General features: G+C 52.9%; 8 protein-coding genes across 8 annotated transcripts; 2 read left to right on the plus strand and 6 right to left on the minus strand.

Moving 5' to 3' along the window:
* Nucleotides 1-12: 12 nt before the first annotated feature.
* On the minus strand, nucleotides 13-2,348 carry NCS54_01085300 (Hypothetical protein; the record flags this gene model as incomplete). Its single annotated transcript, XM_053156146.1, has 3 exons — nucleotides 13-340; nucleotides 391-401; nucleotides 531-2,348. The coding sequence occupies 3 exons, from the start codon at nucleotides 2,346-2,348 to the stop codon at nucleotides 13-15; spliced, it is 2,157 nt and encodes a 718-aa protein (XP_053012121.1).
* Nucleotides 2,349-3,321: 973 nt separating this feature from the next.
* Nucleotides 3,322-4,367, plus strand: NCS54_01085400 (Hypothetical protein; the record flags this gene model as incomplete). The annotated part of the gene is made up of 3 exons (XM_053156147.1): nucleotides 3,322-3,559; nucleotides 3,661-4,110; nucleotides 4,162-4,367. The coding sequence occupies 3 exons, from the start codon at nucleotides 3,322-3,324 to the stop codon at nucleotides 4,365-4,367; spliced, it is 894 nt and encodes a 297-aa protein (XP_053012122.1).
* A 130-nt stretch (nucleotides 4,368-4,497) lies between these two features.
* Nucleotides 4,498-5,713, minus strand: NCS54_01085500 (Hypothetical protein; the record flags this gene model as incomplete). The annotated part of the gene is made up of 2 exons (XM_053156148.1): nucleotides 4,498-5,284; nucleotides 5,331-5,713. The coding sequence occupies 2 exons, from the start codon at nucleotides 5,711-5,713 to the stop codon at nucleotides 4,498-4,500; spliced, it is 1,170 nt and encodes a 389-aa protein (XP_053012123.1).
* Nucleotides 5,714-6,164: 451 nt separating this feature from the next.
* NCS54_01085600 (Hypothetical protein) lies at nucleotides 6,165-7,208 on the minus strand (the record flags this gene model as incomplete). Its single annotated transcript, XM_053156149.1, has 2 exons — nucleotides 6,933-7,208; nucleotides 6,165-6,857 (listed from the first exon to the last, which is right to left on the minus strand). Exons 1-2 carry the CDS (start codon nucleotides 7,089-7,091, stop codon nucleotides 6,165-6,167), a joined length of 852 nt encoding a protein of 283 aa, XP_053012124.1. The 5' UTR covers nucleotides 7,092-7,208.
* A 2,295-nt stretch (nucleotides 7,209-9,503) lies between these two features.
* NCS54_01085700 (Carbonic anhydrase) lies at nucleotides 9,504-10,379 on the minus strand (the record flags this gene model as incomplete). Its single annotated transcript, XM_053156150.1, has 1 exon — nucleotides 9,504-10,379. One exon carries the CDS (start codon nucleotides 10,377-10,379, stop codon nucleotides 9,504-9,506), a length of 876 nt encoding a protein of 291 aa, XP_053012125.1.
* Nucleotides 10,380-11,732: 1,353 nt separating this feature from the next.
* Nucleotides 11,733-13,507, minus strand: NCS54_01085800 (Hypothetical protein; the record flags this gene model as incomplete). Its single annotated transcript, XM_053156151.1, has 2 exons — nucleotides 11,733-13,007; nucleotides 13,055-13,507. 2 exons carry the CDS (start codon nucleotides 13,505-13,507, stop codon nucleotides 11,733-11,735), a joined length of 1,728 nt encoding a protein of 575 aa, XP_053012126.1.
* Nucleotides 13,508-15,246: 1,739 nt separating this feature from the next.
* Nucleotides 15,247-16,797, plus strand: NCS54_01085900 (Hypothetical protein; the record flags this gene model as incomplete). The annotated part of the gene is made up of 1 exon (XM_053156152.1): nucleotides 15,247-16,797. One exon carries the CDS (start codon nucleotides 15,247-15,249, stop codon nucleotides 16,795-16,797), a length of 1,551 nt encoding a protein of 516 aa, XP_053012127.1.
* A 453-nt stretch (nucleotides 16,798-17,250) lies between these two features.
* Nucleotides 17,251-19,523, minus strand: NCS54_01086000 (Hypothetical protein; the record flags this gene model as incomplete). The annotated part of the gene is made up of 2 exons (XM_053156153.1): nucleotides 17,251-19,301; nucleotides 19,349-19,523. The coding sequence occupies 2 exons, from the start codon at nucleotides 19,521-19,523 to the stop codon at nucleotides 17,251-17,253; spliced, it is 2,226 nt and encodes a 741-aa protein (XP_053012128.1).
* Between the last annotated feature and the right edge of the window lie 513 nt (nucleotides 19,524-20,036).

Below are 20,036 nucleotides of genomic sequence, written 5' to 3' on the forward strand. Positions count from 1 at the left end.
GCCAAATATCCTTTAGCAGCCGCATCCACACGCCTTGCAATTACCAGCACCGCAACCCCAAGTCATTGAAAGCTTGTTGTAAATGGTGTTGCAATCCCTATCACTCCTGCACTGAATCCAAGAACCGGTACCATCCTCCCACGCCCACCAGCACCAAGCGCCCTTGATGCCTCCGTTACACTTTCCCCAGCAGTATCCCTTATCGCAGCCTCTCTGGTTGGGGCCGTTGTAGCAGGCCCTCTTCTCGACACTTCCCTTTTCTTCGAGGGGTTCCTTTGCCTCGAGGAGTGTGACGGGGTGCTCGCAGCACTTTTGGAGCTTGGTAATGCCGTGACCTGGCCTGAGGTTGTCGAGCTCCCATGGCAGCTCATCACGTTGCAACAGGCAAACCTATTCTGAGGCTGATTCGATGATACTATCAGTCAGCGGCGACGTTGCACTCGCCAGTTCAAAGAGACGAATTATTGTAAATGTTGAATATCCATCATATCGCTATAAACTAGAAAAATGACACACGTGCCATATCACACCTGACCTCCTAGGATCTTTTGAAGCATGCCCCCTGTCCTTGACGCCTTCTTGTCCTCCACCACCTTGAACGTCGACTTGAACTTTGTCCCCTCTATACATCCCACATTAGACTGCCGAATCTCTTGTCCTCCTCTCACGGCCGCCACCATCAGACAGGTCGTCATGTTGAAAGTAATAGGTAGGTCGAATCCCGTCTCGAAGCCCCAGGTCACTGCTTTTCCGAGGGGACGCATCGCCACGCCTGGCTCGACGGTGTACACGTTGTACGCTTCAATGTCTGTTGCTCCATTCCAGCTCACGTAGCCCATCACCACGTCGTTGGGCTTCTCCACCACCAGAGCCGGGTCCCACTGTGCAGGTGTGCCGTGCCAGGTCTGCTTGAAGGCTCGGTAGGACTGTATTGAGTCGTCGTGTCCAAAGTGGCCTTCCCAGCGGAGGTCGGTGCCGTCGCCGGGGCCAAACTCTTGGACTACACCGCCTTCGCCGTAGCTCACGAATTGGTTGTTGTTGCTGAGGTCTAGTTGGTAGCTTCCGTAGTCTGTTGAGAACCGAGCCCTATCGGATTGCAGCACGCGGAGGACTGTGGGCTTTTCCGTCGGATCGGGGGGGAGCTTGAGCTTGAGTAAAAGACCTCTTGAGGGAGTCTTTCCGTTGTCCTCCTCCGAGTTGTGGTTGTCAAACATGCTAATCATCATGCCCGTCGAGGTGGCGTTGTGCGCCCTGACGTGGTTCTGCCAGCGGAATCGTCCATGAGCTGGCATAGCTCCGAAGTTTCCTCCCTTGCTGTTCCCCTTCAACTCCCACAGTACTCGTCCATCAGATCGCGAAATCAGGTACACAGACCAGAAGTGGCGACTACTAATGAGAAAAGAGTCGTGGCCCACGAGCTGGATCGAGTTGAGGTGGAAAAAGTCGTAAGGGTTCCTCTGACCTCCATTTCCCATGGTCGTAACGCGGGGGAGCATTGAATCTTCAATTCTAAAGTGCTCGAGGGAGCTCCAGCTGAAGAGTATCTCCTTGGTCTCGATGTCAATCTCGAAGAACATGGAGTCGGCGACGTAGCCATCCACAGGGCCTCCGATCGATCTTAGGTCCGCAGCTGTGGTGTTGTAAGCCGTGACGAGGATAGTTCCTCTCGATGTGAGTTCCATTTCGTGAAAGTCGAGGTTGCCGGGGAACTTTTGACCAAATATCGCAGACATGCTCTCTTCCAGGTTGACGACTGTCTCTTTGTATTGATGGTCGAGGAGAACCACCTCACCGAATCCATAGCCGTTCCTGCGTACACCGCGCCAAATTGTCAGATACTGCTGATCCTCGAGGGACTGAACCCCCATGCCCTCGCTGGCAATGGACTCTTCGTGGGCGTATATCATCTCGGCGTTGGTCTTCATGATGAAGGAAGCCTCCTGCTTCAGCCCCTTCTCGTTGCCCTTGGACTGTGGCGTGATAAAGACGTATCCTTTGGACTGCTGCTGGCCGTTGGTCGACCAGCTGATATGAGGTGGACTATGCGGCGAGCTCTTGAACTTGCGGTAGGGATACGTCTTCTGGTTCTTTGGCGTCACGACCTGAAAGTTGCTCCAAGAGTGAAATGTCGGAAATGTCTTGGAACCGGTGACGGTCGCAGTCGGGCCGTTTGCCGCTTCTGCTGCTGCGATGACGGCTTCGTCGGCTGTTTGAGGGAGCGGTTGTGTGAGGTCATCGCGACGAGGTGCGACTTGGGATTGCATGACAAACAACCACATGAGGAGGTTGAGGGAGATGGCGACAAAAATGAGCCTCCTGGCCCATGGTGAACCAGATACTATCACCATTGTGTCAGTTTCATGGCCTGAAGAAAAATTGGCTTGCTGAACAAGAGGGGCGTGGCAGAGGGGCGAAATCAGCCGTATAAAGCGCCTGACAGTCGACGCAAGGGAGACTTTAATCGCGCCCGTTGACAAGCCACGAATCCTCACGAAACGAAACCATTGGATCGACAGATATCCAATTCTCGTGTCGGGAATGAGCCCCTGTCTTGGAATTAAGAATGTCATTCCAACTGGGCACTCGTTGTGGTGTGGAGAGGTGTCTCCCTTGAGACACTAGGGATGCTCATTCGTGAGGTTCCATCCCTTCTAGGCCTTGATTGAAGGGACCTGCATGATGAGAGAAATTTGATACATTGCAATTGCAAAAAGGATGGGTATCTGCAGCTTGTCGCATGTAGGTTCAAGGGGTTCCAGAGGATTGGGAGTGTCGATCCCAGGGCCGACGACTTGATACAACAGCGACTGGGGTGATTCAACTGGGCATGTAATGGATACCCTGGGTGCATCTACTGCGTATTAAGCTTAAAGAACTCGGCCGATAGGCAACTACATTAGTTGGGCTCATCAAGATAATTGCATGATAGCCCCGGCCTACAAGCACAACCTCAATAGTCGCGATAGAGTGTAGTAAATATACCAAGTTGCCAAATCCATTCCTCTTGGGCCATATCTAACTAGTGAATCCATGGTGCATTACTAATGCGCGTGCTCCAATCCTCAGCCCTGGTGTCTGTCCTCCCCAAAACCTGGGGATAGCCTCACTCACAACCCCGCCAAAGCACGTCAACCACCCGCGATACCACCACGTTAGCTAATCACCCCTCCACGATAGCGTCCTCTCCACCCCGGGGTCGGAGGTGCATCTCCGCCATCGGATACAGACGGCCAAAGGTGAAGTGGGGGGGTGGAGGAGCTCAAGACTTTATAACCACAAGACAAAGCCTGATCTTTCGAGTCAGAACCATCATCAGTCAAAATGTCTTCCAACGGAGCTGAACGCCTCAAGAACCGCAAGCCCATCAAGAAGCCCGTCCCGGCTTACCTCCCCTCTCCCGGGTCGGTGCTCACCGTTGATAAGGATGCGTACACTGCCATCCGGGAGGCGCCGAGGGAGTTGATTGAGGAGTTTGTTCTGCCTATCCGGTCCGGGAGGGCGTGGAAGGCCCCGGCGGGATCGATTGTCAAGATCAGCACCCCAGAGGGTCCCCAGGTTGGTATGCAGTTGAGCCGAGTGTGGGGTTGAATGCGGAGATGTGAGAGTGTGTTTGTGAATGCGTTGGTTGGACTTTGGCTGATATGAATGGACTTATAATAGGTGACTTGAACCTTTGGAACCTTCATAACCCTCGTGAGCGTTTCTGGGCTAGCCGCACCAAGCAGCTTCACGCCTCGCACGTTTCCACCTACGACCGCCTGTGGTCCAACCTCCCCTACATGCGGCCCTTGGCTACTATTCTCACCGACAGCCTGGACTGGTACGGCGAGGATGAGCACGGCGGTCGTGTGCACGATCTGCTTGGCACGCGCTGTGATCCTTACATCAACACTGTTCTGAGCGGCGGACAGTACAACTTCCAATGCCACTCCAACCTCACCCGGGCTGTTCTTCCTTATGGTCTGAACGAGCAGGATGTGCATGATGTTATCAACATCTTCCAGGTTACGGGTCTGGATGAGAAGGGACGATACTTCATGAACCCTTCGCCAGCTGAGCCTGGTGATCACATCGAGTTCCTCGCCGAGCAAGATCTCTTGATGGCGCTGAGTGAGTTTCCAACATTCACTAAATGACTTATAATGCTGACGGTGAACTCAGGCACATGCCCTGGCGGCGATCTCTCCCTTTGGGGCTTCGGAGCGGCTAGTGAGGATGAGATGATCAAGTGCTGCCGTCCTCTCAAGGTCGAGGTGTATCGTCTCAAGGATGAGACTCTGCTGCAGAAGCATGGATGGAAGCCTGCTGAGGTGTCGGGCTATGTTGGACGTCATGGCATGGATGTTCCTCTCGGCGAGAAGAAGTAGTCAAATGAGGAGAGTGCTCGAGATGTATTAGGATAGCCAAAAAAGATGTTGAAGATATGTTAATGTTTCTCGATGGACGGAGGGGTATTTGCTCTTTGCTACCGATATACCACCAACAAACGCCACTCCCTCACTGCGACTTGTCTGCCTTGGCCTCAGCAATAAGCACGACATCATCGCGATGCTGCATCAACGCAACAAGCGCTCCTCCAGGACCAGAAAGCAAGAAGCTCGTCGCCACACCTCTCGCAAGATTCGTCCGCTCCTCTCCCGACGAAAGCTCCGGTCGGACCTGCAACAGAAGATGAACCGCCCAGATGAGACCAGAAATAGATCCGATGTACAGGTCGTAGTTGAAGAAGTTGTGCATCGCTGAGCCAGTGTCCTTCATGGGTGTGTACGTGTGTGGTGCATCAGGAATGAAGACTCTCTCCAATGTGAGTCTTTTCGCGACGCCTTGGGGAAAGACGCCGGGAAATATGTTGGCCGCGATGAGCACGGCGTATGTGCACATTTGGCCCACGACGGCCACGTTCCAGGCAAAGCCGTACGCGTACGAAAGAGCCTCTCTATCAAGCTTAACCTTGGGCGTAAAGGTGTCCTGGCCGATGCTCATCCGCTTGACAAGGCCAGCAAAGAGCGTCTGGAGCACGACTACATGCAACGGGAACCAAGTCCAGATGACATTGAGCCATTGTCGCAAGCTATCGTCAGGGAAGGGAAAGGCGAGGAGTCCACAGAGGAGCACGTATCCAAGAAGAAACACTGGGACTACCGTTTGCAAGCTTGTGTGATCCCGGAGGTAGACGGTCTGAGACCGAGCCACGTTTGATGTCCAGAGAAGGTGGACTACCGCAAATAGAGGCATGATGAAGCCAAAGCCGAATGCTTGCATCAGCATTCCCCAGATGATAGGGCTGCAAAAGTCAGTAAAGGTTCAGCTTGAGTGAGGACACCACTCACTTGAACACAAGACGACTCCATCCAACGACCCTCTGGCTCTCAATCATAACAACCAAAAAGAAAGGAAGCAACTGCGCCCCAAAACAAAACGCAAACAGCGAAAGCTCCGGCCTCGATCCATCCACAACATTCGCCCAGATGAGGTTGGACAGGGCGAATCCGCGGTCCAGCCAAGGCACGCCAGTGTAGCGTCTGAGCAGAAGCCGCTCGGAGCCTGGGAGGAAGCGCGGGTTGGGGTCATCGAGGATTTCATTGAGCAGGGTGGAGTAGCCGTTGCGGTCGAGCTGGATGAGGAGGGCGTCGAAGGCGAAGATGGAGAGGATTGAGAGGGTGATTATTGGGATGATGCGGCCGGATAGGCCGGATGAAGAGGATGAGGGCATTGCGGGGGTAGAGTCGAGATGGCCAATTGTCAGATTAAGCTCATAAATCGGCGTTTATATCATGCATTGATGGAATAGAGTTGTTGATAGAGTTGAGATGGAAACAATGAAAGTCAAAGCCACGATGTGGCCTCCACCTTCAGCCAAGATTCCCCGGTCGCATCGGGTCAGCATTCTTCAGCTCCGCTGCATGGCTTCGTGATCAGGCTTCCATAAGTAAAATAAATAAGCCACATACAAGATGCACATTAAAACTACCATCAAGTAACCCAAACAGTGCATCAACTCTTCCAGGTACTCCAAGTACAGCTTCGTTATCCGTGTCGCGTAACCCAAGCCAACGTCCAGCGTCAAGCGTCGATCGTTAAATCCATTGCGTTGCAACATTTTCGATCCCTTTTCGTTCCGTGTCATTCAAACCGTTGCCAAAAACGCCTGCCGAGCCCAATGTTCACTTCTTGCCCTTCTTAAAACCGTCAAAATAATCATCAACCAGAGCCTTTGCCGCCTTCTCGATCTTCTTTCGATCCTCCCACGTCTGCTCGCTCTCGTCGTAGCCGACCCACTCCACAAGGACCTTCTTCTTGTTCTTCGAGTGCTTTCGGATCGCAAAGATGTCGTAGACGCCGGGTTTCTTAGGGTTGTCGGGTCGTCCGCCCTTGGAGCGCCAGTAGTCGAAGAGAGCGGCGGGGGCATCCCGATGGATATTCTCCTCGGGCTCCCAGGTCTGAGGATGTTCACTCCACTCGATTTGAAGCTCGATCTTGTTCTTGACCCAACGGTGGCTGAGGATCTTGTTGAACGAGTAGGGCTCGTCATCCTCCTCCTCTTCTTCTTCTTCGCGGTCTTCATCCTGGTGTCCCTCAGAGTCGTGTTCCGCTTCATCTTCGGGATCGGCCATTTCCTCGTCTTCATTCTCGGATACAGGAGGACGCTTTCGTACCAGCCGCTTATAGCGCGGGCCCATCCCATCATCCCTCGGGGACGATCCCAGTGATGGCGAGAGTTGGGGTTCAACGGGCGAACGAGTGTCGGTGCCGGGGGTGTTCATCGTGACAGTCGTTTCTTGTTCTTGAAGGTAACTAATTTCTCCGGTCGTGTCGTGCGACGCTGTGATGGAAGAAGCATTGCTCGTTCGGTTGCGCTATAGGTTTAAATAAGTCAGTATCTAAAAAACAAGAGGCAAGCGCCGGGGTAGTTCTGCCCTGGTGAAACATACCGGGCTGCGAGTGTCCGAGTCTGATATCCGGCCCAACGCACGTTTAGCCCTGACACGGTCCTTTCTAGAATATGTCCTTCCCCGTGGATGCGGAAGCGGCTTGGGCGGCTCGGGTGCCCGTTTGCGCGGGGAGAAGATGGACAGAATCGTATCCATCATGAAGCAGCGGAGAGTATGGCGGGAAGGGAATTTGGAAGGGCAATGATACTTCGGGATGTCGCAGAAAGAAGCAACTTCGAGACGGAAAGATTGAGGGGGTCTGGGGCGTTGATCTTGCGCCTGTTTATGTTTTTGTTTGCTTTGCAACGTCCCGACGGCAGCTTGATACGGCCCCACGCAGATGACGCGCGAGGGGCATTGCTCAATGTCATGACACGGACACACGTGACCAACCAAAACGTGGGTCCACAAACGACTGAAATCTTAACGCAGGGCACGTGAGCAAAAACGATCAGCAACAACGGCAAGCAGCTTCACCACATTCCCTTCAATCTTGCAAAAAGAAATCGCTTCAGACGGCAAAAGAAAGGGTCTGGCCGGGGATTGAACCCGGGACCTCTCGCAAGCTGTAGCTGTAGGGTTTGCCCTAAGCGAGAATCATACCACTAGACCACCAGACCGAATCACGTGTGTTTCACGTGATGCTTGTTGTTGGAAAGCAAGCTGCAAACAGCGATCATCACTGGCAGCCAGCGAGACGGGATGCTGTAGGGTAAAGGCGATGTGAGATGGAAGATGGGGGTCAACAGGATAAACAATAGAGATTGGCAGTTTCGCTACTAGATATGAGCAAAGCTAAATCCCAATTACTCTTGACTTCACTGTCTCATTTTGTCAGGTCCTTCTGTCGTTGTCTTGTGAAGTGCTAGCTCGTACGGTACGCCAGCTCATGTGGGCGATGTCGCAGGCAGACAAGTACGCAACCACTTTGTTATTGTGGACAGCATCGTCAATTACCGGGTCTTTCAAAGCCCTGGATCATCCAAAGAGGCCCTCCCCCTTTGTTTTTGTAATGACGCTTATACTCCAGGAATTTTTACCAGGTCGCCAAAGACTTGGACCGAAAGCAGCTGTGAGAGGTGGCGAGTCGGCACTATTGGTACCATACCGACAGTCTGCTTCACTCATGTTTAAGATCAAAAGAGGCTATGTCATATTTTTTGTGATCAGATACGTTTGAAAAAGGTCAGAATGAAATCAGATGACATTATTGCGCTATCATTAGTCCCAATTACCTTGAGCCCACAGGCACGCTCCGCGTTGGGCCATCAAGGTTAGTTGAATGCAGCCATTCTGGCCTCCAGCTTTCATCTTCACCTAACCCACGAGGACAAGATCTAGAATGATCTTGCATTGCTAACCAGACCCCTCACACCATGGTAAATAAGCTTATAGATGGTGGCGTGCGAAGGGAAGCGTGAGTCCGCCTGCTCGATCAACGATCAGGCAGAGATCATACAATACCATCCTCGTGGGTTCTTATTCCAGGGTAACCTTGACGCCAGCGACACTACACAGGATGAAGCGAAAATGGACATTGCTGTATTAAACTTGAGATTGCTAGTGGCATACTGAGAATTGGGAAATCTGATAGAAGTTAGAAGTTGAGGTTGCGTTCAAGTCGCTTTTACACAATTCACTCGTTCGGATCACGGATATGGCGCTATAACAAGACCACGCGATGAACAGCCAAGAGATCTCTAAGACTGACGTCAGTTTGGATACCTGAACAATGCCACGGGTGAACCCATCAACTAAAGTCCAAGATCAGCTGCCGGCACTCAAAATAAGCATCGCTTGGCGCAAAGAGCAACGGTCCTGGCTTGCAAGTCTGCAAGGCACGCCAAGTGGATGTCCATCCATCGTGGGGACCCGCCATGCGAAAATCGTACGATGTGTGGAGATGTGTTCTTCGGGGGTTATCACGTGACTTCTCGTTCTTGCTCGCTTTTCAAGGTAGAAAGATCGAATAAAGACGGAAGAATCGCACTTATGGGAGCTAAGAATGCCTCTTGTATGGGACGAGTAATCCCTCTGAAGTGGAATCATCATCTTATGTCCAAATCTCACAGAGATATCATCCTGCAGCGCACACACCACCACCACTAGCAATCTCCCAGCTCACACCTTGAAGGCCCAGACCGCGGAAAGGATCTGGGGTAGGGGCCCAGGCCAAGCCGTGGTCCCTGTAACGGTCGCTTCGTAGGGCTGGAGCTGAGGGAAATCATCCCTGCATATCAGGCATTTAAGGAAGCGCTACCGACGTGTTTAAATGGTCGACGGTTCGCAGCTGGTCCAGGTCTGGGGAAGTTGATGAACGTCTTGGATGGCTTCAACCTTGTGCAGAAAGGGCCTCAGTCTTGTTACACCGCTCTGACAACTCTCACGACATGTGCTCACTACACTTACTTAATCACGCTGACCAGCGCAGCACTCATCTCCTCTGCAACCACTTAATGTGGTCTCATGGTTACTCATGTCGTCACTCTTAACACTTTACACAGTCACTTAGGTACGTCAGGCAGTCATGGGAATCTCGCTTCTCTCTCATAGCACCAGGCCACGCTTCCATTACTTGTTATCGACGAGGTTGTAAATCTTCTGGATATCATGCAGCACCGCCTCAAAGTCAATCTTAAGATCCTTGAGCAGACCATCCTTGAAGCCAAAGACCCAGCCGTGGACGATAGGGTACTTGTTCTGGGCGTACGACTGCTGGACGTCGGCTGACTTGATGACGTTGCGGCACTGCTCAATCACGTTGAGCTCGACCAGGCGATCGTAGCGGGCCGCCTCATCCTCGATGGCGTCGAGCTCCTTCTCGTGCAGACGGTAGACGTCGCGGATGTTTCGCAGCCAGGGGTTCAGAAGACCGAGGTCCTTGGGAGTCATGGCGGCCTTGACACCGCCGCAGCCGTAGTGGCCGCAGACAATGATGTGCTTGACGCCGAGGTGCTTGACGGCGTAGTTGATGACACCCATGGCGTTGAGGTCAGTGTTGCAGACGAGGTTGGCGATGTTGCGGTGGATAAATGCCTCGCCGGGCTCGAGGCCGCAGATCTGCTCGGCGGGGATGCGAGAGTCGGCGCATCCGATCCAGAGGTACTCGGGGGCCTGGCCGGCCGAGAGGTTCTTGAAGAAGTCGGGGTTGTTCTTGGCCTTGGCCTCTGCCCAGGACCGGTTGTTGTCGAACAGCCGGTCGTGGCTCTGCTGGAGGTACTTGGTGATGTCCTGTTCAGCCATCTTGCGCCAGTCGGACCGGGAGAGCTGTGGTGGTGGAGGGGATGACTTGGATGATGCGAAGCGTGGGTGGGAGAGGAGGGTAGAGCGTTTGGCTGATGAGAGGAAAAGAGAAGTTGAACGAGAATAAACAGAGGATGAGAGTGAAGAAGAAGAGGAGGAGAGGAGGGAAAAGGAAGAAAACCGAGAGGAGATCATTGGCGACATCCAAGGATTGGTTGAGTTGCAGCTACGTGCTTGCGAGTGCGACCAGGGGTAAAAAAAACGGCAGGCGGGAACACAGGCGCTCCTGCAGGGTTCCTTTTTCTGGCTTGGCAAAGGGTGAAAAAAAGAGCGCGTCGCCTGTTGAGCGGTAATACCGGCAGGTCTGTCGCTATAACCTCACTGTGTGGTGTGTGTGGGCGTGGGCGGGTGTGAGTGCAGATTTTGATGGAGTCAGAAAAACGTACGGGATCCCACGGAGTAGACGCGGAGAGTTACCGAGATTCTACTCAGGGCAAAGCTGGACTAATTTGTTGAGCCCCCATCGTCCTGTCTCTTTTCCTTGGTTTTTGTCTCCCTGGCTTTCCAACAAGCTTCATTTGGTTGGGTGCCATTTATCGGTGGCTCTACCGATTAGCGATCTGCGATACGGAGCCCGGCCCGTGCGTAGCCGTCCATCATTTCTCTTTTGTGACATCACCGGGGAGCTGGGCCGGGGTTACGTCGGCAGTTGGCGAGACATGTCCGAGGTTGACGAGGTCAATTGAGGGATTGAGGGATTGAATGAGGTGGATTATTAGTCGGCTATTCAATTGAGATGCTAGTATTTATTGATAATAGCAATTGTGAGAGAATCGGTGCTGTCGGCGCCCCCACCGAGTCCTCGGAGATACTTGATAGCCACCGAGGAAATACCCCTCCTCCCCCTCTCCATCTTCATCCCACCCTCGTGCACTTGCAGCTGCAGAAGCACCATAAACAAGGACCAGGACCCCCATTCTGTTTCCAATCCCGGCGCCCCGGTTACCGGACTGCGAGCAGCTGATACTCGATGAGGAAGGATGCGCCTCCGACGTCTCTTGCTAGGCCGAGGTTGGTGGTCTCGATAGTTCGAGTCGAGGTTGATGGGCAACGTTGATTGAAATACGTGGTTTGGACCTTGGTTTTTGAACTGGCAGGTCTTGATTACCGAGTTCATGTGTCGAATGGTAAGGAGATGACTCTCTTATGAACCAAGGTCAACTGGGGTGGACAAGACGGAAACCTGCTCACCATTCAGGTTGACAACCTTGGGTCTCAGCCCGAGAGTACCTGACGACAGCAAGCTTTTATGGCTGGATGGCTTCTGATCTGACCTCAATCACTACCTCTGATACAGCTTGACTGGGCTTGGAATCTTTGCACTTCAACTCAAGAGAGAATGTGTCTTGATATTCAACTACCTACCTGGGTATCCAACAATATTCAAAGGCCAGCCTTAACGAGCATCAGGTACATGATCAACCACTCTCCCTTTCGTATCCTACATTCATTCAAGATCTTCTCATCTCACATTCATTAGTCTCATTACCATCCAGCTCAAGTCTCCCACTTGGCCTTGAGAGCACCAAACTTCTCCCCAAACTCCGAGATGAACTTGGCCACATCCTTTAGCTTCATAAATTCCCGATACTCTGCCTCCTTCTCCGTAAATGCAATCTCCAGCTTGGCCGCCTTGGCCTTGTTGGCGTCCCATACATCCTCAGCTGACTTGAGCAGTATCTGGGAACTCTGCATCTTCGCGTGCTTCTCCTTTAGGGTATTGCGGTGCTGGTTCAGGTTCGACTCGAAGGCTTTGCGGATCTGGTAGCATTGCTCCGATGTCATGGTGTTCATGGCTGGCATGTCCTTGAACCAGTTCTCTAGGCTCTTGGTGTCCTGTGCGATCTTCTGCGACAAGACTTCCCAGTCCTTTTTGTGCTGGTTATAGGTCTCGAACCTTTCTGCGTACTGCAGAGAGCATGCCTTTTGCTCCTCTAGCGCCTCCTGTAGTTTTGACTTGGCAGCCATCATGGCTGTGCCGCTACCCTCCATATCTGCCACGGCCTGTTCGGGTGATGGGAAGGAGAGGCCTTGAAGGAATGTACCGATGCTCTGGATGGTTCCCCCTGTATCCCGGTTTTCGGGGGTACATCTCTTCTTGACAGGTGCCTCGGAAATCCCCAGGGGATTTTCTGAGAGAGAACCGGACCTTGGTCTCTTGGCTGATGGCGTAGGGGGAAGGGTGCTGGTGCTGTCGTTGATGGTAGTGAGGATGTTGAGTTTTGAGCTGTTGGAAGACTGCTGCTTTAGCTCAGACTGGGGAGTAACGGGGAGTTTCGGCTTCGGACTGTCGAACGTTGGCCTCTGTTCGGTGAGAGGAGTGCTTGGGGTTTTCAGTTTTGGTGTGTCCGGGAGTTGTGACTTCTGCTCGGATTGGGGAGTACCAGGGACCTTTGGCTTCGGAGGCAGATTCTTTTCGGATAGCAAAGGTGATGCCTTCTTTGGAGTAGAAACGGGAGTCTTCTCCTTGCCCAGCTTACGAACCAGAGAACCCTTGGTGCGCTTTGCAGTGCCAATGCCAAGGCCCTTCTTCGCGTCACCGCGCTTCGAGGATTGACTGCTCGAAGAAGCTTTTGAGGGTTCCTCCTCGTCCATACTCACTCCGCTATCAGCCGAAGCGGCCCTCTCATACCGCTCTAAGGCCGCCAAGACAGCGCTCTGCGGTGACTTGGGCTTCCAAGTCGGAGCGAAACTGCATGTGGCCGGAAACTCATCAGTCCCTAGCACGGCGTAAAGACCACTAAGGGCTGAGGTAGCAGCTTTGGGACCGCTCTTTGCCAGGTTAGCTGAGTTGCAACGAGATACTATAGAAAACGTACAACTTCTGACAATCTCAGATCCCAGCCAGGGTGATGGAGTTTTACCCAGAGCTTCATCACCCGCTCCACGTCCTGGAGGCGTTGTGGAGAAGGAATCGGATCGTAGTGGCGGCTCATGATTGTTTTATATGCCACGTCTCGTTGTATCCTCACCACTGACCAATGGTTGGGATCAAAGTGCTGAAGGGGCGCCAGGAATACCTTGTTGGAGGGGAGCGGTTTGAGAGGGACCCTTGAGTCGGTGGAGGGAGATGACATGTCAAAATAAGAGGGATGAACTATCGTTGTGTCCTTGCTGAGTGTTGGGTAGGCGGCCAGGAGGGCGCACATGTGTGTGGCCTTGAGGGGATGTCCAACCTCGAGAGCCTTGGTGACCTCGGCCAAGGTGGATTTTGAGAGAGCTGGCTTTGTGGGGAGCAGCTCAGGCGTGCTCCTGGTGCTTTCGGAAGCCATTCTAGTTAAGCCTGCGCAGACGATGCTGTCAACAGTGTCTCTGCTGGTTCCGGACGTTGTAGATGGAAAAGGTTGTGGCATGCTGCGTGATGATGAGATGGAGGGGGTCTTAGACGCGAACGCGACCGCGACGGACATGGCGGGTGCCAAAATATAAGTAGAGCTCACTGGAACCAGCCAGTGTCGTTCGGACAAAGAATTAAATGGAGGGGGGCTAGCTTAGGAGAGACAGAGGGAGTCTAAGAATGCAGTGCTGCGGTCTGGCAAACTGCAGATGGTATCAAACAAGAGGGGGGAACAGGAAATCAAGAAAGTGAGGCGAACTGCAGGATAGGAGTTGGCAGCAGCAGCAGGTGAAAGAAGATAAAATTTCCACATGGAACGCGATAGCACCATTACTCGAGTGACTGGGCAAAAAGCAATATGAACACACGCCACTAGGGATGGGGATTGGGCAGCACGAGGCCGGTGCAGCGGGTTTCCTTGTTCTGGTTGTTGGTTGCCGTTGCCGTTGCTTTTGTTGCCTGTTGGCTCTTCTCGTTTGCGGTTTCACAGATGGTTCTATTGTGCTGTACTCCGAACAGTTGTTTGGCATAGATGATCTACCGAGTGCATCTCAACAGTGTGATTCGACTGCATAGGCGAAGAGTGTAGTAGCCGGGCCGCTGCAGCTTGCGGCTCTGATGCTTGTCTACTGCGTTTGCTGCACATTTCACCGCTTGCTGACGGACAATAGTGACAGAATCTATTGATGCAACCTGCGATGTGATGGAGGCTGGTATGGAGGGTGGCATGGCTGGAATCTGGGGAAGTGATTCGCGACATTGCTTTTTTCACCAAAAGATCTGTAACGCTCCCTTGCAATGGCGGGGGTAGGGGTTTGGGTTCTGGACCAAAGTCCTTGGAGGTGAGTCATGTTGAGCAAACGGACGTCACCTTCGTGTCACCCTCTTCCTGGGTTAATAGGTACAGCCTAGTTTATCGTCCAATTGAAGGCTGTGTCTGTTGTGTGCGTGTGGGAATTCTCATGTGAGTGTATGCTGGTTCCCGCGAGATTGGGTTGGCTGGCGTTGAGTTAAGCCCGGCAAGCTGCAGAGCGGAAACGCGGGTACCTGTTCCCCAGCACGCTAGATGGGACTTGGTGTTGAATGAAATAGCTGCTTTGACTTTAGCGGTGTGATGGATATTTGGGGGCGAGAGAACAGAAGATGGTGAGAGGAAACAAGAGGTAGGAAAGGAGATGGTGTCGCGTGCTCGGGCCATGTGGTGATGGCAGGGGCAGGCCAACCAGCACAAGAGGTAGAGTATTCACATAAAGTCAATGTTGGAAATACCCCATGATAGAATTGTCAACTGGTTGCTGTGAAGCTATCCTCGAAACTAACTAGGTTAGATCCACTATCTAGAGAGAAGCTTACAGGACTGAAATGCTGCTCGAAATGTATGACGCCTCTCCTTAACAGTCTCTGTAATCAACCACCCCCAAAAGTCGCCGATTCGCCTACCAAAGTCCGCTTTCCTCTCCTAAGTCCGCAATCTGTGGATCACCTTCCATCAATTCTTACCATCAACTCCTTCCTTACTCAGCAAACATGTCAGTGATGCTCCGAACTCCGCATCCTCCGGACTCCTCGGCGCCCAGTCTGGCCGATCGCCCGAGCGACCCGAAGAATATCTTGGTTCATGTCCCCGACGACCCGTAGAGTCCATGTGAATCGATTGATACGACTTCTTGCGACATGACACAGGAAACCACGGCTTCGGCTTCACGCCGCGATGTACCCCCCGACGAGCGACGACCCGATGCGGGATACGGGTCTTTTCCCACGACGGACCGCGATATACCTAAACCTGCGAAGCAGAGCACGAGAGCGCTTGCCCCTGACTTGCTGCGAGGCTTACTCATGCTCACCATGGCTCTCGACCACATGGCACTCGCCTTGAATACCTGGCAGCACGGTACTGGACGGGAGACAGAGATGGATGGTGTCGTGATCAAGGAGTGGAATAGACCTGTCGCATACGTCGTCCGCACCTTAACCCACCTATGCGCTTCCGGATTTACTATGCTTCTCGGCGTTGGAGTCGTCTATCTCGGTCGGTCGCGTACGAGACTGGGCTGGTCGTCGCTGCGCATCGCAAAGTACTTTGCTGTCCGGACGGCTGTGCTGACGCTCATCGGTGTATTTCTCGGGTTGGCGGTTTCGGGAGGAAGGGTCTGGTTTATGAACTTTGTCTTGTTCTCGTTGGCCATCGATTACTTTCTCGCCGGGATGCTGTGGCTGGTGATCGACACCACGGAACCGTTGCTCGCGCGGGCCGTTACGCGCGTGTTTCCGGATAAGGTTTCAGAGGAAGACGAGGTCGACGAGCCTCTTCTCCATCGTGAGAGAGCACAGGACGGCTCCGAGTTTGGTGTATTGGTGTCGTGGCATGTCCACAACGCTCTCCTCGCCGTCCTGGGCTTGGTTACTATCTGGTGGAACATCTGGCTTTCTCCAACAAACGGACACTGCGAAATCAGGGACCACGCGTCAGACGCGATGCAGCCCCTCTCTGTGGCTGCGAGCGACGGACCAGACGGCCCTGCCGTGTCTCACAATCCCCTGCTTGGCATCTGGTTCTGGATCACGCAGACGGAGCGCGTCATGTCCGTCTTTCCCCCCATGGCCTGGGTGTCGTTTGCCGTGTTGGGCTTGCTGTACGGGCGCATCGATGTGACGAGGACGTGGAACTCTAGCGTCGCTGCGCTCTGCAATCTGGTTGCCGGCTTGGGTTTCTTGGTCTTGTTTGTGCTCACGAGGGTGTTGCGCTTTGGAAACCTCTCTGAAGGGTGTCTGCAGACGCCTGAGCATGACAAGTACCCTGATCGTAACCCGTATCTCGCGTCGGCGCAGTCTTTCTTTTACATCATCAAGTATCCCCCGGATGTGGCTTTTTGGGCGTTTACACTTGCCGGCAACTTTTTCCTATTGGCTCTCTTTGGTGGTATCCCTACCAGCGTGGCTAAGCGCTTCACGCTGCTGCTGGACTTTGGGAGAGCAGCCCTGTTTTTCTACATCACCCACCTGTTCTTCATCTTCATCCTAGGCCCCATCATGGTCGCCTTGTTTGGTCATGATACAGGTATCCCGACGCAGATGGACCCTGGTTCTACGAGGGGTATTGATAATGCGTTTGCATACTTTGGCATCTGGGCCTTTGCCATGCTTGTCATGTGGCCTGCGGTGAGGTGGTACGGCAGGTTCAAGGGCAGCAAGCCCGCCGACTCCATTTGGAGATTCTTTTAGTCATAGCTGGATTGTTGCATGTTTGTCGTCACACACACGTTTTCTTTTTAGTTTGATAGAGTATACAAAAGTAGATTCAGCATCTTGCATCACGTCTGCCCCCCTGCTTCTTTGAACCCTTTGATGTAGCATCATGTCCACATCCGCACCCTCGCCTCTTGGCCAATGTCTGCACATCACCTCCGAGTAAGGCTCGGCAACCAACCTCCCAATCCACCCTGTCCTCCCCTCTTGCGCCTACTCTCATGTTTGCCACTATGTACAATCACAGCCCCCTCCCCGCTTGGCCTCTTCTCAGACGCGCTGCGGGCAGCTTGCCTTCCTCCAGGCCGTGACACGCGAAGCGGTCGCTCGCGCAACGTAGTCACTCAGTGTCTTCATCATGTCGGCCATGTTCCCCTTGTCATACTGAGCTCCCCGGGTGTCGCCAACGCCTGGGGTGTCAAAGAGGCGTTACGTGGTCGTGCTGATGGTGATGGGGTACACGTTTGTCTGTTGGGTCGCCGACTGTCCCTTGATGCCGTCCCTTTCGTCGTCTCTTGATCCCCCAGCGCGGACGGAATATTCTTGGATTTCATCGTTGGGATCATCTCTGTCCATGATCTGGGTTGAGAAGGAGCAGGGAATGAGTACGGCCAATTGTTTGGCGGCTTTGGCTTCGTCTAGGGTGTTGTAGGTGAGGTAGCTGGCGAAGCTGTTGATGAAGGTCGACTTTCCGACGCCTGTCTCGCCGAGGATCGACATGTTGATCGAGTCCGACTTGAGGGACTTGAGGCTTTGAAGCATGGCTAGTAGCGTGTGTGACGGGTACTTGTCGAAGCCTGGTCCGTGATTCTTGCCATTGCACTTGAAGCCGTAGGAGCTGCAGAGACAATGACCACAATCGCAGTAGATGTAGTCGTCTGTCACGCCAACCTCGAGGGGCACAGAGCATTGGAAGCAGTTCCATTCGCGCAGGGTGTTGTTATTGCAGCGTATCCCAGGGCAGGGGATCCTGACGAGGCGGCGATCCATAGGCTTCTTACCATCTTCCTCGTTTGAGCGATCTGTAGTCTTCAAGGAACCCAGGGCATAACGAACCAAGCAGTATTCGGGTGGGGGTTCGAGCTCCTCGGCATCCTCATTATCCTCAGTATCCTGAGCATCTTCATTCTCGCTGGGGTCTGTGGCGATTGGGAAATGCCAATTGGGGTCGTTCTCGGGAGGGACAGGGCTTTTTTCGTTTCGCCTGGTATCCCATTCGTTTCGAGTGTCTGGATCAAAGTTCGTTGGAGGAGCTAGTGGGTGTTCCCAAACCAATTCAGTGACAAGATCACGCCCGGACTGTTTTTCTACCACGAGAGCTTCTTGCAGCTGTACACGACAAGATGGGACATCGCAGTCGACGACATAGATAGGTTTGTCCCGGGTTGATCGACCTAGCAGACGCATCAACGAACTGCATTGATGACTCCATGTTATCTTCTGCTGGATCGTGGCGGTGCTGAGAAGCAGTGCATAACAACCTGGGTCATTGCTAGGAGTCTTGATCTTCTCTAGGGGCGACTCGCCGTGGCTAATGTATATAGCACCAGCAGCGACAGCCTCGGTCAGAAAGAGAAGCTTCTCCGCCACTTGGCCGATCATGGGAGAAATATGTCTGGGGCATCCCGCTCCAAGTATGATGTCGTTGTAGAGTCCGTGGAGACGCGGGGGGTTCGTGATACCCATCCTAATGTCCTTCAGCATCGGGTCGAGTCTTTCTTGTAGATGCGTCTTCCACTCGTTCAAATCACCGATTGCGACGTGAACAACACGCATGTGCTCCTCTGAGACGTATGGTCGCTTCTCTAACAAGCTCTTGTAGTAGTTGCCGAGTCGCTTCTTGCAGCTGGCGAATTCGTCAAAGTGACCCATAAACTCGGTAAAGTCTTCGATGGGAAAAGGTATGGGAGTGACGACTATGCTTTGGAATCTTGGTATATGCCTATGTAACTTGTCGATCGGAAGCAGGGTGTAGGAGAGGGGGAACCCTCTCCCCTGGTTCCTTCTTGGCAAGTCGGCCAAGCGGAGATGAATAAACTTCCGCATCTCGTTAAGCTCAGCCATCTCTAGACCCTCGCTGGTAGCATCGGAGTATAGAGAGAAGGTGTGTCGAAGCCCCAGTGGGCTTGCTCCATGAGGGTGTCCAGCGATGGATTCTGTGAAAGATTTGAGTCGACTCAAGTCCCGACAGAAGGCACGCTCAACTTGGGGTGTTGCGGAGTCGCCTAGAAACTCATGATTGATCACAAACGTGTTTCGCACGCCCCAGGTGATGGCGGTTACCACATGTGTGCTATCAAGAGTCTGGAGAGGCGTTAGGTTCATATGCTCTCTCAGGTTGACTCTCCTTAGGTCCAATACGTCTGCCACTGTGAGGAATGTACAACGGTAGGCGCAATGGAGAGAAGATGTAGAGTCGAACTCGGCTTGAAGGTAGTCGGAAGATCCCTTGACCTTGATTGCACCTGGGAGGATACTCGCTGCTGTGTCTTGGCTTACGCCAAGAGGCTCGATCCGAGCCTCATACCTTGCGCTCGCATTGTGAGTGTGATTTCAGAAGTATTTATTCTCTGGCCGATCACTGCATCGAAGGGTTGTCCGTTGCGTAAGATGGAGGCGTCTAGAAAAGAGTCTGATTTGGCATTGTAGAGTGTGCCAATTGGGACGAGCTGCCCAAAAGCACCTCGAACGAGGTCATTCATTATGAACACTGGGATCAACGAGTGAACCTGAGGGTGTATGAGTTGAGAAAGCACTTGTTGATGCAATTTGTGGTGATTGTTGAGGTGTCCATGGTCCATGTCAATGTCAATGTCTATCCGCCTCATAGTCTCCTTGCCCTAAGCAGGTCGACCTGACTCTAAGTGAGCCCAGTCTGCCCCTCGATAGACACGAAGCTATTCTAGGAGAGTACTGGTTTAGTAGACTTGCAGATATGTCGTGTCGCATGAGCTGGAGGTTTGAAACCCCCGCAAATGTTGCGTTCTCAATTGCGTGAGGTTACACCTTCACTTTTGTTTGTGTCCGAGATATCGCCTTTTGCGGTAGAATTGATGTTGTTCAAGATGAAAAACCATGATAAGGATGCGACCAGAGATTCGAGCATGGAAAGGCTTCTTGCAGGCGCCAGCAAGTGGACGGTTCCTGCGGTGTCCCGGAACGGAGGCCATTAAGAGACCCGAAGTAGAAGAAAGGATCGTAAAATAGCCCACTTT

The sequence above is a fragment of the Fusarium falciforme genome, chromosome 8, assembly GCF_026873545.1.
Source record: "Fusarium falciforme chromosome 8, complete sequence".
In the NCBI taxonomy this organism is placed as follows: Eukaryota; Fungi; Ascomycota; class Sordariomycetes; order Hypocreales; family Nectriaceae; genus Fusarium; species Fusarium falciforme.